The sequence below is a fragment of the Cygnus atratus genome, chromosome 3 (genome assembly GCF_013377495.2).
Source record: "Cygnus atratus isolate AKBS03 ecotype Queensland, Australia chromosome 3, CAtr_DNAZoo_HiC_assembly, whole genome shotgun sequence".
Taxonomy (NCBI): domain Eukaryota; kingdom Metazoa; phylum Chordata; class Aves; order Anseriformes; family Anatidae; genus Cygnus; species Cygnus atratus.
The window spans coordinates 32,178,937-32,194,463 of NC_066364.1; the positions used below are offsets into that span (position 1 = coordinate 32,178,937).

At 36.3% G+C, this 15,527-nt stretch overlaps 1 protein-coding gene across 1 annotated transcript in view; it reads left to right on the forward strand.

Annotated features, from left to right (window-relative positions):
• The window catches only part of RIMS1 (regulating synaptic membrane exocytosis 1), a 316,580-nt gene that overhangs the window by 237,869 nt on the left and 63,184 nt on the right, over nt 1-15,527 (forward strand). Inside the window, exons 24-25 of the mRNA XM_050709776.1 lie at nt 4,240-4,352; nt 11,784-11,950. Of these exons, the coding sequence (XP_050565733.1) occupies nt 4,240-4,352; nt 11,784-11,950 (280 nt within the window). The remainder of the gene's footprint in view (nt 1-4,239; nt 4,353-11,783; nt 11,951-15,527) is intronic.

A 15,527-nucleotide genomic window follows, 5' to 3' on the forward strand; every position in this document is an offset into this window, starting at 1 on the left:
AAGACCCAGGTAGAGCTGGTAGGCCTCTAGAATAGAAGATGGTCTTAATCTTTGTGAGATCATATCTTTTTGCTCTGAATCCCATTCACAGTGGAAGGCAGATGGGACTTAGCGAGTTGAATAATAAACTAAGTGATAACTATGGGAACTTATGTCTGTTTGATGGAAAAACATTCAGAACTACACTGGGCAGTTAATTCTTGGTAGCTTGCTGGGTTGACCCCAGTCAGCAAGTAAGCACCCACAGTCTATTTGCTGCCAGCCTCCTCCACAGCTGGATGGAATTGCTGTGAGAGAACTGGAAGAACAAAAGTGTGTAAAAACTTGTGGGCTGAGTTATAGACAGTTTAATAAGTGAAAGGAAAAAAAAAAAAGGAAAAAAAGCAAACTGCCAAATGATGCAAAAGCAATTGCTCACCACCTCCCACCAGCAGACTAATGCCCAGCTCATCTCCATGGAATGGCTACCTTGGAAAGACAGTATTATTGCTGACCATGGCGTTAAATGGCATGGTCATTTAACCTCCTTTGGTCAGTTGGGGTCAGCAGTCCTTGTTGTGTCTCCTCCTGGTCGCTTTCCACCCCCAGCCTAGTTGCTGGGGGACAGGATGAGAAACAGAGAAGCCTTTGATGCTGTGAAAGCGCTGCACAATAATAGCTAAAACATTGGAGTGACACAGATGTGAAACACAGCACTGTATGGGCTGCTGTTAAGAAAATTACCTCCATCCCAGCCAGACCCAGTACTCTTGGCATTACAGGAATCAGAATGGTTTCTAAATATATTAATGGGGTTGAAGAATACTATTTTGATTCCATTTGTATGTCTGTCTTTTCTCTCCTGCATGGCTTGATTGTTTATGTACATTATTGTTGTACAAGCTTCACAAGGTGTACGTAAGAAAACCCCTTAAACTCCTTGGTTCTAAACTTGCACCTTTTATTTAAGCAGTCCACTTCATGATCTTTCTGTTTTCAGTACTTCTTTTACTGATTGATCTCAGATCTGAATCAACAGCTCTTAAAGCAACGAGGGTGATAGCTCTTCAAAGTGACTTCTGACACCAAAACCAGTGATGTGTTGACACAACTGACATTGGTGGTAGCTGTACCACTAATTGGAGATGCTTGTGGTAAATCTCCATATTTAGAATTATATGGCCACAGCAAAATTTAGAGGTTTGGGGATTACAGTGCTTCAATATGTACTTACGGTGTAGTCCTACCTCTCAAGAGTTCCAGGAAAAGCATTCTGTAAATACTGATGTTCTAAAAGAAAATAGATCCATATTTTTTTCAGAGACAGGTTAAGTTCTTGTAGTATTGTTTATGTCAAATTTTCATTACCTGTGGTAACCAGCTGTGTTCCAAGAAAGTACTGTGATTGTATGGTGATGTCACTTATGGTTGTTACAGCTTCTGCTCATGTGGTTTTGCTACTGTGTTAGATTTTTTTTCTGCTTCCTGTAATTAGCATGTAAAGAGTAGACCAGTCTACTTTTCAGGCAGACAAAATTTTCCATCAGAACTAGGTATAGCATACGCTCAGATGTGCATGGTGAGCAAAGCTGAAAAGAACATAGTTGTATTTTCTAGAGCAGACTTGCATTTCACCCAATTGCTTGCTTAGAAGTAAGTCAATGTTTTTTGCTAATGGCACATTTTGCTCCATGCACAAAACTAAATTTCTCTCTTAGAATATTTAGATTAATTTTACTGTCCTCATCAATTGTTCTCATGTTACGTTATATAATGATATCCAATAATGGAAAACATATGTGTGTGGTTAAGGATTTAAATACAAGTAAAATCAAGAATTACTAAGTCAAGGTTGACAATTTACTCAGTCTTGACTGTAGTAGTTTTTGTGCATACTCACTGGACTAGGGTCTCTTTAGATAATAGAATATTCTTTTTGATAATAGAATATTCTTTTTCAGGTATCGTAAATAATACAGATTAACACTTTTCCATAGATTTTTTTTAGTATAATATACAGTTAACAGGGTGAAGCACCTAACAGTCACACAGTGAAAGGGTTATTTTTAGAGTAACCTGTGCACAATACACCTATAGGGCTAAATTTTTAAAGGGGTCTCAATATTCCCTCTGATTTTTGTATCCTCAGTCTCTTTCATGCATGTATGATAGGATTAAGATAACTGAGTTTTTGACTTCAGTCACTAATTGACGTGTCTTAATCCTTTCATATCTGTCCATAAAATAAGAGGCCATCTTTAAAAATTTCACCTAAAGTGCTCAATTTTGCCTTCAGATACCTCCATGCAACTTCCATTGAAGTAATTGGAGCTGTGCCTGCATATCTGATGGTGGAACTGGACTCATTGCAATTAAGGTACACGTTTACCAACATAATTAGTCATCTGGAATAATCACTGGGCCCAGTGTGACATTCTGCATGTGCAGAATTTCCTAGATTGGACCCTCTGCAGTGTGGGAGGTTGAAGATTATGGTGATAATTTTATCTCTTGCCTTAAATTTGTAGCTGTAGCAGAACTTTAATGAAATTTGCTGTACTTAATTTTCCTATTTTTAAATATGAAACGTGGAAGGAGGACATGAAAACAACATATTTTTCACAGTGTGATATCTTTGTATATTTTTTCATATCCAACCAGTGCACAGATAATCCATGATTTCCACAAACACATTATGGGTGGTATGTGCGTGCACAATTGTGGTTTGTGCAAGAGCACACAGTTTAAAATATCCAACACTGAGGACACCGCTTTCTTTTTGTGTATCTTTGTGCTTGCAAAGCCCAAAATAATAAGTAGATGTGTAAAGAATCACACAACTAGCAGCATAAAACCCACATAGGGTAACTTTGGTGCCTCTTGATTCATAATACAGATCTGTAAACATCATGATAGCGTGCCTGTTTTCCCCTAAGTTAAAATTCTGTGTTTTGTGATTGAAAATCTGTTCCATGCAGCTTTTAAATTGGTGTCTGTCTCCTGTCACTGGTCTGGGAGGGGCTGTTTACAAAAATATTGAGTTTTAAAACTAATCTTTGGAGAGGATCATGTAGGTCCATGATTGACCTAAAAGCAGAAAAAAGATTTTGCAGGTTTTTTCCCAAATAAAACACCCATCTTGAATTGATGACCACACAAAAAATTCCAGCTAAAAGAAGTCGTTCTTCTCAGATGTTATAACCTGTGAAAACCTATGAACATACTGAGTGCTCCAGTAAATTAGAATAGTGACTGGTGAATATTTGTGTCTAGTTCTAGAACTGTTATGAAATGCCAGTTTTCAAGGTTTTGGTTTTATTGGTATTCCTTTGCATTTGTAGTGCCACCAAGTTTAAGAATGGCAGAATATGCTGTTCCCTCTGGAAATTATGCACTACCACAAAGGTTAACTTACTTTAAGGAAGCTTTAGCCCAAGTGATTTCACACCAATCTTTCCTTTAGTGCGAAGGCATCTTCCTGTGGCAAGCACAGCCAATATTAATTGTTATAACTTGTTCAAATTGAAGAAGATGCTGTTTATAACATCAAAACTTCCTGAAGGTTTAAGATGAATTTTTTAAAGAAACTTTATCACAGGGGAATTTAAAATACAAGAAGATACAATACAATTCATTTGAAATAGAAATAAGCATTAGAGAATAAAGTAGCATTTTTAAAGGACTTTTTGTTAAAAAAAAAAAAAAACTAGAAAATTTATTGTATTTTTACTGTGACAGGTTGAATGGAGAGATTATCTCTTAAAAATAATGTTTAGGTATGGTGAGCAGTTATGTTTTAATATAGTAATAGGACTTAATTACTTTCAAAGTAAATTTTAATACCTGTTTAATGCATTAACTCTTAGAATGCTACTGTAGTTATTTTCTACAGTTAAGCATATACATGGTTAGGTGGTCATAGATTTATGCCCTCTGCATCTAGAATGATTAACAGGTTTATAATTCAGCCTACCACCTAAATTCTTTCAATCTTTCTGTATCTGTTGCACCAGCTTGATAACGTATAGAAAACTGGGATGTCTGCCCATTTTCAGGTAGAAACTCCTGGCAATGGAAGTGGTTGATTTCTTGACATTAGTGTTCCTTTGTGATGTGTTTACACCCTGCTTGTTCTACACGTTTGTACATTTCTTTGTTTTGTTGAGGTGGAAATAAGTTAAAATTGTTGCTAAACCATTTTTTTTTTCCCAAAAGTTTTTTTCTCTCTTTTTAATTGATTTTCATTATGTGTTTTTGCAGCAAGCTTAGTAGTGGAGGAGCGAACGAGACAGATGAAAATGAAAGTGCACCGTTATAATCAGACATCAGGGTCTGGTTCTAGTCAAGAACATGAGCGTGAGCAATATACCAAGGTAAAGTTAGCAGTATTCAAATGATACTTTGACTTGAAAATTGAAGGCATAAACATGTTTATTTAAAATATTATATCACCCTCAAGAACATTGTGTTATAAAGCCTGACAGAGGTGTCTTCACATAATAGCTTTGTAACATCATTTTCACCCCCATTTGACATGCTTTAGACTTAGTCTTTGATGTCACCTAAAATGAATCTGTGAAAAGCAGAACACATGAAAAACAGTTCAAGGAAGAAAGATCCTGTTAAACAAAGCTATGTCACCTTGAGGTTTGGAAACCTCAGGCCAGCAAATCCCTGGAGGCTGAAAAAGGCCATATGACATTGTAATGTAATATTTTTGCATCTTAATAATGTCATAGATAAAGTATTTCCTTTCTGGAAATATGTCCCGGTTACATTGATCTTGTTTTCTAATAATAATGTAAGCACTTCCTTTGATAGTTGTGTATATGAAATTACATGAATGAAGAGAGAACATATATTTTTTTCTTGATAACGCTGAAATGATATCCCCCAGCCATGTAGGTTTAAAACCATGTAAACCTCTGAGCAATCTGCTAAAGATCTCAGAGATATCTTTGCTGCCTCTCACAAGTCAAGCTGTGAGGCGCCGGAGCTGTGACAGGCTAATATCATTTTGCTCTGTGAAGCCTAAGAAAGGGGGAACATCTGCAGGAGTAATGTGCATGGGCAATGTTTGCTTAGATTTTGTTTCCTTTTTAGAGATGCAGCACTGCTTTTATGTAGTCTAAAAGCAAAAACAAAAACAGCCGTCAGGTGGTTGTGAGGGAAGTGTTCCTGCAGTGCTGTTCTTCCACTGCCGTGGAGGCCTACAAGATCGTGGGGTGTTTACAACGAGCCACCACGGCATGGCACTGTGAATGTAAAAGTTCGAATGCAAAAAATTCAAGGACATGTTCAACAACTATGAATTAAAAATAAGGTCTCAGAATAGTAGTAGTTGGAAGAAAATTACAGCTTTTATAAATTTAGACTTTCGTGCCTTAAGAGACACATTTCCATGAAGCTCTTCATATCAGTAAGAGCTAAAAACTTGTATTACATTTTAAAAGAGATGATCTTTCCATTTGTGAACCAGTGCCACACAGAAAACATCAAACTGTCTGTCTCTCAACAGCTGAGGACATCAGGATGCTCCTGGCATTTATTAGTAGTGCAGAACCAGGCTTTTTGTCCTTTCCCCTTCAGTACCACTTCTCTTTGTTTCACAGACTTGATGCTCCTGGAGGCCCAAGTTGAAATAATGGATAATGCAAGGTACTCAGCAGTACAGAAAAATCAGAAATTCACTTAGGAATGGGTGGTAGGCAATTAGGCATCTACCTTGTACCATCTAACGGATTTGAAAAAATTGTTGAAGGTCTTGTTATGGTTAAATATAGAGACAATTTTAATGAGGATGTTTCTTTCTTTGAGACCACCTCACTGTGAACATACGACTTAAATAAATAAAACAATTCTCAAAGGGAAGAGAAATAGGCTGTAAGTCCTCAATTACCAAATTGCCAGGTATTAATTCCACACAAAAAATTGGGATGGGCAGCCTTCTCTAGGTGGCCCTGCTTGAGCTAGGGGGGTTGGACCAGATGACTTCCAGAAGTCCCTTCAACCTTGACCATTCTGTGATACTGGTCAGAAGCCAGAGTTTGCATAGTAATTAGGGTATTTCCTAAATAAAAGGCCAGATTTCTGATTTGGATTTTTTGTGCTTACGGATTGGTTCAAATTTCATATTTTTCCATTATGAGATGCTTTTTTAAAATCCTGACTCTCTTTTTAATATTTATCATAAATATTATTTATGCTCCTCATAAATATTGTTTTTGTTCCTCAATATACTTCTCTGACTAAGACTAATGTAAATCTGATGTTTGGTTAAATGGTTGGAAAACATCAAACTGCAATTTTATCAATTTCCCTTGTCTTTCTGTGTCTAGCAGTTTCTGTTATTAACTTTAGTTTTTAAATGTATGTGGAAATGAAATCAAAATTGAAATTTCAGCATGATGGGTACTAGATGGAAAGAACTCTGAAATATTTTTTATTCGGATTTTTTTTTTTTAAATCTATGACTAAAACTTTGAGGAAGCAATTTCTCTGTCCATTGTTATAAGAAAAGTATTTTGGTGGTACGTTGTGTTCTGACAGATATGTGCTCCTTGTTAAAAAAGTATTAAAGAGAATGAGTTACTTTTTTTTGGACTTTAAATACAAAAATCTTTAACTTCTTATGTATTTTCTACATCATCTTTTGTAGCACGATGAGCCAATCTATAATAAATTGTTAACTGCTGAGAACAAATTATATTAGCACATTCTAACACTCTGTACTATATTCAGTGATGTAGCTGTTTGCTTCATATTGCTATGGTGATAGTAGTCACTTTGATGAATATGTTGTTAAAGCAAGCCTAGTGCTGCTATCTTTCTTTGTCCTCAGAAGATGTCGAAGGAATCAAGAAAAAATAGACCAGACAGATGAAGATGAGACAGTTCTAATGAAAATGTGGTTAAGTCATGGCAGGTGATGCAGTAAAGCTAATGAGTGAAAGCACTTAAGGCTATATCTAATTTCTGGTGCCAAAATCGGTGAAAAGTCTTTGCAGGAGCAAGACTTACTTTAATTTAAGAAGAAAAATTGTTCAGTGGTCTAATAGACATTTTAGAATAGTGAGAAAGAAATATTAAGTAGCTGTTAAATAAAGCAGAATCTGTTCCTCTTTAAAATAAATACTTCTTTCTTTACTCCCTTTCTTTCCTCCCTTTTTTCCTCCCTTTGCCTATTTCTTCAGAAAATATATATTTATATTTCTTAGAGAAATTACACTGTGTTGTACACTGAGAATATATTCTTTTCAGCTTTTCAGAGCAATTGGCTCACATGGATTCAATCCTTCCTCTATTTTAGCATTTGCATATATGCATGGTATATTACACCCAAACTACTTCAAACCTTTCAAAATTTTTTCATCTGTAAGGACTGGATCTTCGTTGCAATAGTGAATTACATGTGTACAAAATTAATCTCTTAAATTTAAATTTGTTTCCTCTTGTATTGAAAAAAAAAAATATTTTTTTTCCCCAGAGGTTTCCCCATGGCCTTCACAATTTCCAATCTATCTGGTTCATTTCTTCAATTTTTGCAATTTCTCCCACTCAGTTTCTGAATATTTGTAGTCTCAGTAGCCACGGACTAGTTTTTCAAGCATACATGGTGCAGTTAGTGAGTAAACATTTTTAAACATTAGGGTTTTAAACATCTGTTAATGGATTTTGAAAAAGTTAACTGCTGTACAGCATGTGTATAGGTCTTGATGTCTCTTGTACTCTAATTGTTTTAAGATTCTCAAAGACCTCACATACTTATTTCCTTCAGTTTCAGTGAAAGAACTCCATAATTCATCTAAAACTCTTACACCCTAAAAAGCCAAGTGGAAAAACAAACAAACAAACAACTCTGGATTTGGCAAAAGGGTTTAAAGAAGGACTTTAAATATCTGTTTTCCTTCCTTCCTTGTACATTGGTAAGGGTGTAGTGGCTACTATCACTGTTATATATATTTGCTGTTTAAGTGTTTGTGAGAATCAAAACACTTTGGTGGCATAATTCTGCATTTGCACAGATGTAAATGACAGAATATCTTAATTATGCTTTTAATTAAAAAGTCAGTAAGTTTTCATTACAAATGCCACACACAGAACACAAATACCATGCTACAGCTGTTCCAGCTTTCCAGAGAATGTGCAACACATTTATTATTTTTTTAAGATCTGTTTATTCAAGAGAGTCACTGATCAAAGCACTGTAGTGCCTACTTAAAAGGACAGCATTCTATATTTAGATGCACTACCAACTCAGTTAACTCTATATGTGATTGACTGGAAAGCATTTAGCATAAAAAGAAAGTGTTAGGTTACTGGCAATCTGGATTTAACTTGATAGTTAGTCTACAAGGGTAGGCTTTATAGGAGACAGTATGATAGGATACCACTACCAAAGTATGTGATGCTGGGCAAGGCACCTAGAGCTATGCACAGAACGGAATCCTCTTGGAGGTTGATATTATATTATATTCTTCTATATTCTATTATATTCTTCTAATATATTCTATATTATTCTTTTGATCTCCCTTCATCAACATTCAAGTGAAAAATATTTACTGTGTATTGTATTGACACCACAGTCACTCCAAGATAGATACGGTTTCAGAAAATTCTGTAAGATCCTTTCATTTGACTCCTGGGCTTCACCACAACTTTTCCGTTGGATGACTTGCTCATTTTTGCTGTACAGGTGCTGGTAGGAGTCACAAACAGGGCCAAGGTGCCAGGCACTGAATCCCAGCACCGTTTGGAGGAACCCTGTGCCAATAGTCATAAAACTCAAGGTGCTTTGTGCCATGATTCAGTGTTTCCTGACAAAATTCCTTGTTAGAGTAAGGTGACTCAAAGGCAGCTATGATCTCAAGACTTGAGTAAGTCCCTCAGTGAACCTAGCCCTTAATGGTTCTGGTCTGTATTTCTTTCCTCATTTTAATTTCCTCATTTTAATCCCCATTTCATTTTCTTATTTAATTCTATTATTCAAAGCACATAATGAGGCATGTATTTTCAGAGGTTAGTCACCTGAGGCTTTTTCTGTAAAGGAGAGGGCACTTCTTCAGTTTCAAAGCTCTGAAATATTCTATTCACCACAGGCTGAGGTGAAAGATCTAGAAATATAAAATCTTAATAATATGGAAAATAATATAATGGATTATTAAATTACTTCTGTAATGCCTTATAATCAGTAAAATTGCTAATGCTGTTAGTCATTAAGGAACTGTGAAAGTATCATCATAGAATGGAATCACAGAATGGTTTGGGTTGGAAGGGACCTTAAAGATCACCTACTTCCAACTCCCCTGCTGTGAGCAGGGACACCTCCCACTAGATCGGGTTGGATGAGGCCCTGGGCAATCTGGTCTTGAACACCTCCAGGGATGGGGCACCACAACCTCTCTGGGCAACCTGTGCCAGTGCCTCACCATCCTCTGAGTGAAGAATTTCCTCCTAACATCTAATCTAAATATCCCTTCTTTTAGTTTAAAACCATTCCCCCTTGTCCTGTCATCTGATTGAGCAAAATGTCACTCTCCGTCTTTTTTATAAGTATCCACGAAGTACACTTTTTATTTGTCTGTGCTCTTTTCACTGGTGTCAACACATCTGCAGTGCATCATACCCCTTTTTTCACCTATTGCTTATGCAGAAGCAGTGACTCCATAGGTGGTAAAGTGAATGGAAGAACTACATTTCAAATGTTTATATTTCAGACAGTTACACTGAAAAAAAATCTGTCTTTGTAATACAGAAGCAGACAAACAGTGCAGATAGTATGGGAATTTGAAGCCAGCTGCAAACTTCAGCAGTGTTCCAAATGAGATAAATAGTGCACTCTGGAATGGAAATGTTACATAAACTTTAACTGCCTAAGACATAGAGTTGAAAGAGAAGTTATTGCACTGAAAAGTTACTTAACTTTGAAGCTTCAGAATGATTTTTGTGTAATATTTAAATGTAACATGACAGAGAAATGTATTATAAATACACACAGTTATGCTGAAGAGCAGTAGGACTCTAGATGAGTGGGACATTATTATTTTATTTTTGGTCCCAACTGGAAACCTGCAGGCTTTTCTCTAATGGAAATATCAAATAAGTGGATCTTGGCTTGTGACTTTTCTCTGAATGACAAGTTCAAGTGTATTTCAACCATAAAGTATTCTTCTTTTAATATTCACTGACTTAAGAGCACTTCTGTCTCTGAAAGGGAAAAAAAGCTAACTTCAAAATTGCTTTTATTTTGTTAAACTGTTTCTCACCCTCCTCCTCCCCTGACCGTTCATATTATTTGAAATAAAAGAAAATAATCTTTCACAGGAATTAAAACTTTGAGTGACAGCAGTACAAGTTATTTATATGAATTTTCTGCCAAAAAAAAAAGTTAACTAGGAACAGAACAAACTATCTCAGCTGATGTTGAAATTCACAAGTAGCCTGTGCTCTTTCACCAGGGAATCTGTAAGAAAGAAGGGGATAAAGCTATACAAGGTCATGTTTCGTTTTTTCTTTTTCCTCCATTTGTTTTTTTCCCTGTCATCCTCCCAGCCCTTCTTTCACTCTCTTAAAGTTAGCACTCAGGATAGTGCTAACCTCAGGGGAGGTTATCTGACGTTACTGAGTTAGCTGATTGTCAAAATGTACTGGAAAGGAGTAGGTAGGGAGTAATAAGTCAAAAAAAGAAAAAGTATGCCTCTTGTAGAGGATAGGGAAATCAGGAAACTGTGTTTCACGGCTTGAAGGTGATACATTCATCTGTATTAGGTGTATATTCACCTGAGCTCGTGTTTGCCGGGCTTTTTAAGTCATGCTTTTTGCCAATTGGCTCTGCCTGAAAGCCAGTGTGCCTAGTTCAGCTGAGGATATTCACAAGTGGTCACAGCTTTGTCTATAAGTTGCACATAAACTTTTACATAAAACTTACTGCAGTTTTACAGAGCATGGATCCAGAAAATGAACTCCCTAGAGTGTCACGTCAAAAACTGCCTTATGTTGCCACATGTTCATAGTTTTCACATATCATGCCCTGGAAAGTATGGCGCTGTTTCAGTCCCTTCCCAGCTGAGGGTCCCTTTCTTTCTAATGATAGTGAATTTTAGTTTTGGGAACCTGGCAATTTAGGTAAGTGTGACATTACTAGGACTGAAGCTTTTTTTTTTTTATATGTCTAACTGGTGATGTGGGTAATTTGAGTGTTACGCAATAGATACGGTGTTGCAGTAGGGTTTAACTAACCTAAGCTTCTGGTGTCCACGAAAGTGTACTAGTTTCTACCCTTCTCCACATGCTCTTCCTGCCAGGTGCTCTGCTAGTTCTCACACTTGTGCACATGTGCGACCAGATCAGGGAACTGATCTGCTTGAGAACAAATATTATTTTTGTTGTTTGCTTTCTTCCCGACTAGTTCTCAAGTATCATAATACAAAGAGATATTTTGACGTAGTAAATACACCTTTTTCCTTTTCTGATAAGCATTGAAAGCAACCCCTAGTGCCACCTGCTTGTATCCACTGCATAAATATTTAATTATTATAGTTTGAGAGTACTAAAGATCCAGCAGCCTATTTAAAGTCCAATGCTGTAATTTATTTCAAGTATCTGACTTATTACATAACTACCGCTTTTGATCTCTTTAGTAGACATGAAAACATTATTTAATATAAATATTCCTCTGAAGTTCATTAAATTTTGTTAGATCCAAAAGCAGCTGTAGAGAATTGTCATACTTAGGTCATTTGTTGTCTCGGGATATGCACTGTGTTTTGATGAGACTCCTCACCCTTTCTTTTCTTGATCTCTAGTATAACATACAAACAGATCAGTACAGAAGTTGTGATAACGTCTCTGCCAAATCATCAGATAGTGATGTCAGTGATGTGTCAGCCATTTCCCGAACCAGCAGTGCCTCACGCCTCAGCAGCACAAGTTTTATGTCAGAGCAATCTGAACGCCCTCGGGGCAGAATCAGGTGAGTTCTCAGTGCAGCTTCAATTGTATCACACCCCCTGTTTTGTGTAGGTGCCAAAATACAACTAGAAATTATTGAAATTAAGTGACCACAGCCATAGAAGTACTTGGGAAATGTTGTCTGTGTACATATAAGCTGTCTTCCATTGCTAGCCTAAGATAACGATACTTTTTTGCACTTAAGTGTCTAAAACAGAAAACAGAAGTTCCCATGAGGTGATGTATTTGTGGCAAGTGGGACTTGAACACACACTATCTCATTGCTGGTTATGAATCAGTGTAATATATACACCAATAAGATATTACAGCAGAAATGTTGGTAGTTTTGTCATATAAAGAATTTGATTTCATATAGGCTTTGTTTTTCTTTCCATCAATGTGTCTATCTCCATACCTGCCTACTTTTGTTTTGCTGTTTTCATCCATGATGACTTACTGGCTTTGAAACAAGTTTTTCTATAGTAACTTTATATCTCTGCTTTAAAATAGGTACATTATCAATAATCAAATCTTTTTCATCCTTGATAATAAGCTACTTTTCTGTTTAGGGCTTTTTAAAAAATGTACAAACAGGATCCTGTCTTCGTTTAACTTGATAAAACTCCCACCAGCAATAATGGCTGTAGGATAGGCTTTGTGTCTATGATAACATCTACCAATGTCTGTACTCTGAAAAATATGACTGTAGGTGCTAGAAGTCAGGATATGAATTAGGAACTGTAAAAAATAAAAAAATAAAATTATCCCGATGGAGAAAATCAGTCTGATGAAAGTCTGGATGGCATCATTAAGTACATTGGAACATTTCTAGACAGGCTCACCATTCAAAAAATTCAGCTTTTTAATCTGTTCATGAAATGGGAAGGGATGTTAGGGAAAGTCAGAAAGTGGGCTCTGTGTATGAACTAGCTCCACCTTGTTTTATTGTTAAAGAAAGTTCACAAGTGTATTAAAATGTGTTTTAGATGGGTGAAATACGTCTGTATTAATAATGAAATCCATAATCCAGCAGAACACTGTTAGTGGAACTGTAAATGTATTTGAAGTTGGTTGTATTTGAAGTTCAGATCATGTATTTAAATGCTACATTTCATTGTAGCTTAACTTTTTACTACTTGTCTCTTACAAAGGGTTTAATTTTTCCAAAACGCGTATATTTTCTAGATACTGAATTTCCTCAACTAGGTCTTTTTACAGTATTTTTGGCAGTCATACCAAAATAGGATTTTTACCCATAACTACCTCCGTGTTGAGAAGATTTTATCAGGAAGGTTACCTGGGTTCATAACGTCTGATCATAAATATCAGAAGGGTCTCAACCCAGGAGAACCTGTAACCTTTTGGTATGGGGGGAAGGGGGAAACCTGAGATCAGACCTTTTCTCTCATTCTGCCTCTTTAATTCTAACGAGCAGCAGAGCACATTGGATACAGAATAGGCCAAGGTGGTATACAAAACCAAGTGTTTGCAATGGGAGCTCCAGCTGGGAGAGTTCAGCTTCACTCTAAACTCCTAAAGTTGAAATGTAGTTGGAATTCAGATGGTTTCACTTTCTGATACTCTCCAGAGAATCCATGCATAAGACATGAGACACTTTATAGTTACTTGCTTTAATTTTCTCTTAACTTCAGGTAGTACTTACGTAGTGAATAAAATATATGGTAGTAATATGCATTGCAGCTCATTCAGTAGAAACATAAGGAAGAAATTAATAAATTCATAAGATACTAATAATTTTAATTATTTTTCATCTAAGCCTGCTGTAGTTTTGCTCCCCCAAAGTATGCATAAAGTAAGTGAGAGATGTCTAATGCAGTTAGCTTATTTCAACCATTAAATGCAAAGAAATAAATTTTAAAATCATTTTGATGTTATGTTGGAAAGTATTTTATCCAATAGGTTAACATCTGCTGTTCAAAATTTTTGATGTGAGTTGTTTACAGTTACTTTTGATGATTGGATATTGTGGCAACGGAAAGGTGAAAGTCTTTGGAGATGTGCAAAAATGATGTATGGTAGGAATTTTATATCAAGCGAGGTCGGAATAAAGGGAAGTTGGGTGCCGAAGAAAAGAAAAGGCTTTTTTCTGATGATCTGAGGCAAACTTAGATTCCTCTCCTCCTGTGTCTGTACTGATAGCTTCTGTCATATAGTCCTTAATCACTTCTTGGCGCTACTTACTAATTACATGGAAGTGGAGGGTTAATTTGGGGAATGGGTTGGTTATATTTTAAAGAGTTTTTCATAGTGAGATTCATCCTGTTCAACTTCAGCTTTAAAAGCTGCATGTGTACCACAGAATTCATCTAAGATTAGGTATTCATTAAATTATTCATCTAACTTCTCTGAATTATCATTAAAAGGAAGGAAACAGCTGTCATCTTGGATGGTTTTCTTCATCTTCAGATAAATGTCAAAGATGGGGGAATTGTCCTTTCCTAGCTTTAATTATTATAGGAACCCTAGATGACTAGTTAAGGTAGGTTGTTTACTTGTAGGCATCTAAAATTAAGTGAAATGGATTCTTGCTCTTAATTAACGTTTCTTTGAATTCAACGAATTAGAAATTTGAAGTTCAAGTTTTGTTAGTAATTTGAAGTTCAAATTTTATTTTTGCCTACAAGGAACCTGATGTTAACTTATATCAAGCATGTGGATATGGGGTAGTTGAGCAGGAGGGGCAAGGAAAAGAACATTTTTTTAACTGCCTGTTTTCCATCTTACTGAAACACATTTCCACCATCATCTTCATTTGGAAGTGTAGCCCAGTGGCCATGGCAAGTGTGTGAGTGTAATGTTAAGTTTAAGGTCAAGAAGTTCTTTGAACTGCCAATTTCATGAACCTAGTTATTTTCTCCAGATACCTTCTGGAGATGAGAGCTGTGAAGAACCTAGTAAGTATGTAGAAGCTCTAGCAAGGTGTCCCAGTTTTAGCCATCTCACTAAACTAAGTCATCCAACTAGTAGCCTTAGGTGCCTTTTGTATTCATGAGAAAAATACCTAAATTCAGAATACACGAGCAAGATTCCTGCTCTGATGCACCTTTGGAAAGGTGTCTCCATCTCTCTCTCTGTTGAGTTGAGGAGAATGAATCCTAGAACTATTCACCAGCAAGCTGAGGTAACTGCCTTAAATGGAGAAATGTGACCGGAGAGTACTTCAGCTCTCAGATTAGTGACCTGAAGTTAAACTGTTCTCCTCTAACATTCCTACATGAGCTGAAAAGCATTGGTTAGCTATTTATATTTAGAGTTGTGGTGTCAAATTTCTGAATGAAATACACCAGCTCGTTTTGAGACAGCAGTAGTTTTAGTTAATGTTGTTAGTCGATATAACCCCATCATCTTTCATATGGCATTTCTGAAAAGGGATATAAATTAAGCTGTTAGGCATGTGAAAATACAAGGTACTGTCTTTAGGGCTGTCACTAAGAAAGCAATAATTCTGCTGTCGTTTTGTACAATATTACTCTTAAATGTCAGACTGACTGAAGTTTCAGGTCATAGTGCAGTTTATATCCACCAGCTCTACCACCAGCTCTGACAGCATGAACAGTTTCCTGACCTTTCCTCCCAAG